General features: G+C 43.9%; 1 protein-coding gene across 1 annotated transcript in view; it reads left to right on the top strand.

Annotated features, from left to right (window-relative positions):
- Positions 1 to 2,500, top strand: part of LOC137997539 (dynein axonemal heavy chain 5-like) — a 97,316-nt gene that overhangs the window by 87,583 nt on the left and 7,233 nt on the right. The window contains exons 72-73 of the mRNA XM_068843598.1: positions 794 to 1,012; positions 2,330 to 2,490. Of these exons, the coding sequence (XP_068699699.1) occupies positions 794 to 1,012; positions 2,330 to 2,490 (380 nt within the window). The remainder of the gene's footprint in view (positions 1 to 793; positions 1,013 to 2,329; positions 2,491 to 2,500) is intronic.

The following is a 2,500-nucleotide window of genomic DNA, read 5'->3' as shown; positions in this document are numbered from 1 at the left end:
TCGGTCCGGTTCTAGAACCCCCTTTATCATCATCGCCGTCGCCCCGTCTGTCGTCATCATCGTCATCGTCATTATTATTATCACACCATCTTCATTAGCAGTATTCACATTAGAGGACGGGAAACTCGTCAGACGGGTAACCCATCTGACGAGTTTCCCGTCCTAGTGTGAATTCGCGATGAAAAAGTTATCTGACTTACCGACATGAATTCACGTTAGGACGGGTTGAGATGCCGAGGTACTAGTGCGAGATGTGCGTGGTTACCTAGCCAGCAGTCTAATCGGCTCATTTTCTCCTAAACGCGACCTGGAAACCCGTCTAAGTGTGAATTCGTTATGCATTTTGACGAGTTTCTCGTCTAGTCAGGAAACTCGTCTTGAAAAACTCGTCGACTCAGACGGATAAGTGGACGGGTAAATTTCGTCGAGTTTCTCGTCCCGACCCGATTTCACACTAGGACGGGAAACTTGTCTCAGACGAGAAACCCGTCCAAGACGGGTTACTCGTCTCTAGTGTAAATTCGGCCATTATCATTATCAAAAACAGCCCAGTCACGCATATTGGGCTTGTCTTAAAGAGCCCAATTTATAACCTTATCAAAAATCGTCGCATCTCGCTTAAACTTGCAGAAAAATTAACGTGTCTGCTGGAGCGAACAGGATGGAAGCCTTAGTGAAGAGGAATTTGTCAACACGGGCTTTTTGAGTAACACCCGAAATAAATATAAGAAGATCCCAACCTGGTAACTGTTTCCGATTTTAAGACTTTTCTCTTTCTTTTTTGATTATTCAGGAACGTCGAAAGTACGGCCCTTTAGGATGGAATATTCCTTACGAGTTTAACCAGGCAGATTTTACCGCTAGTGTGCAGTTTGTTCAAAACCATCTGGATGATATGGACATCAAAAAGGGCGTGTCCTGGAATACGGTGCGGTATATGTTAGGAGAGGTGCAATATGGAGGAAGGGTGACAGATGACTTCGATAAGAGGCTTCTCAACACTTTTGCTAAGGTTAATAGTCCAAGTATATCTTTGATCTACCTTATTCGATTGTTGGCCTTTTGCGAGATCTTCGGCAAGATTCGCTTTCACGAAAGGGTAATCGTCGTAGTGCCAGATTTTAAATCTTCTGTGGTCAATTAATCTTTTCTACCTGTTGAATGCTATATTCTAGCGCTTCATTTCCAACCCAATCTTTTTACACTGATCCCCTAAGAAAATCACTGCCTCTGTGGTCTGTTTTATATCAAAATTGTGTACGTAAGAAGTGAATCATTCATAGGCATTCTTAAAGAAACCTCGTCCAGCTAAGTCGGACGAATTCTTGTGTGTAGCATCCATAATTCACCACCAATGAACTGTTAGTGAACTGCATGCAAAAAGCCTTGGTCTGTTTACGCGTTGTTTAGTCATCACTTCTGCAGTCCTAGGCTCGATTACCAGCCGCTGTTTCGGGAAATAAGCCAGCGCTCACTCCCGAAATCTCGGCTGGACGCGTGAGGTGAGCCATTGTTAATCTCCGCCAATCAGAAACTCGCCTGCACAAATCCGTCTAGCATAAATTATATGTTTTGGCTGCGAAGGTATTCTTTGACCCGGCCTGTTCGAGGTTTACAGTGATTTAAGATAGGAAACATCCAAGATTGCGACAACGAAAAGTGTTAGAGAAGCTGGAGAATGGGAAGTGTGTCGTTTTCTACCGCCTGAGTTCGCAAACTTCACTGATTTTCCAGTTGGCGCCAAGGTCAAAATACGGTTTTCAAATCCATTGCTATTGCAATTTTCTCCTCATACCTCGCTAATGTAAGAGCAGGTAAAATTCCTCAAGATCAATTGAAAGTACTGCTGAGTTTATTGCTGGCAAAACGAGGGGGCCGATGAGGTCGACTGAGAGCTAAAGCAGCCGAAGAGTTCGTTGATGATTCGCCGGTTGAATTCAAACTCACATCGATCATTTAACCACAAACTCGAGCTCGTATCATCTGGAAACTTCGCACAGACGTTTTAAGCACTGTTATGTAATTTCTGTTTTTGGGATGTCTAATGCGATTTCCCCGCAACTATTAACTTCGCGTAAATTATATTTTGAATTTACGTCACAGACACAATCTATCGCTCACGCGTCCAGCCGTCTCTTCTCGGGGAGGATACCCGAACTCGAGTGAGCGGCGGAAATAGAGCCTACTACAGTCCTTGCACTGCAAATTATACCTTGTCGTAACAGGATAAAACTTGGAATGAGCCACACTAAGCACAAACACTTGGTATCGCTTGGTATCGGCAATTTTTCACACTAAGCCTCTTTTTCTTTGTCTGTGTACATTTCAGGTGTGGTTCAGCGAGTCGATGTTCCAACAAAGCTTTAATTTCTACAAAGGGTACTTGATACCCAAGGGCACCTCTGTCGCACAGTTCATGGATTCTATCGATACCCTTCCCTTAGTGGATTCCCCTGAGGTTTTTGGTCTGCATCCTAATGCTGATATCACGTAAGTACAG

Source organism: Montipora foliosa, chromosome 1 (genome assembly GCF_036669935.1).
Source record: "Montipora foliosa isolate CH-2021 chromosome 1, ASM3666993v2, whole genome shotgun sequence".
Lineage (NCBI taxonomy): Eukaryota > Metazoa > Cnidaria > Anthozoa > Scleractinia > Acroporidae > Montipora > Montipora foliosa.
This window is presented reverse-complemented; position numbering and strand designations above follow the sequence as displayed.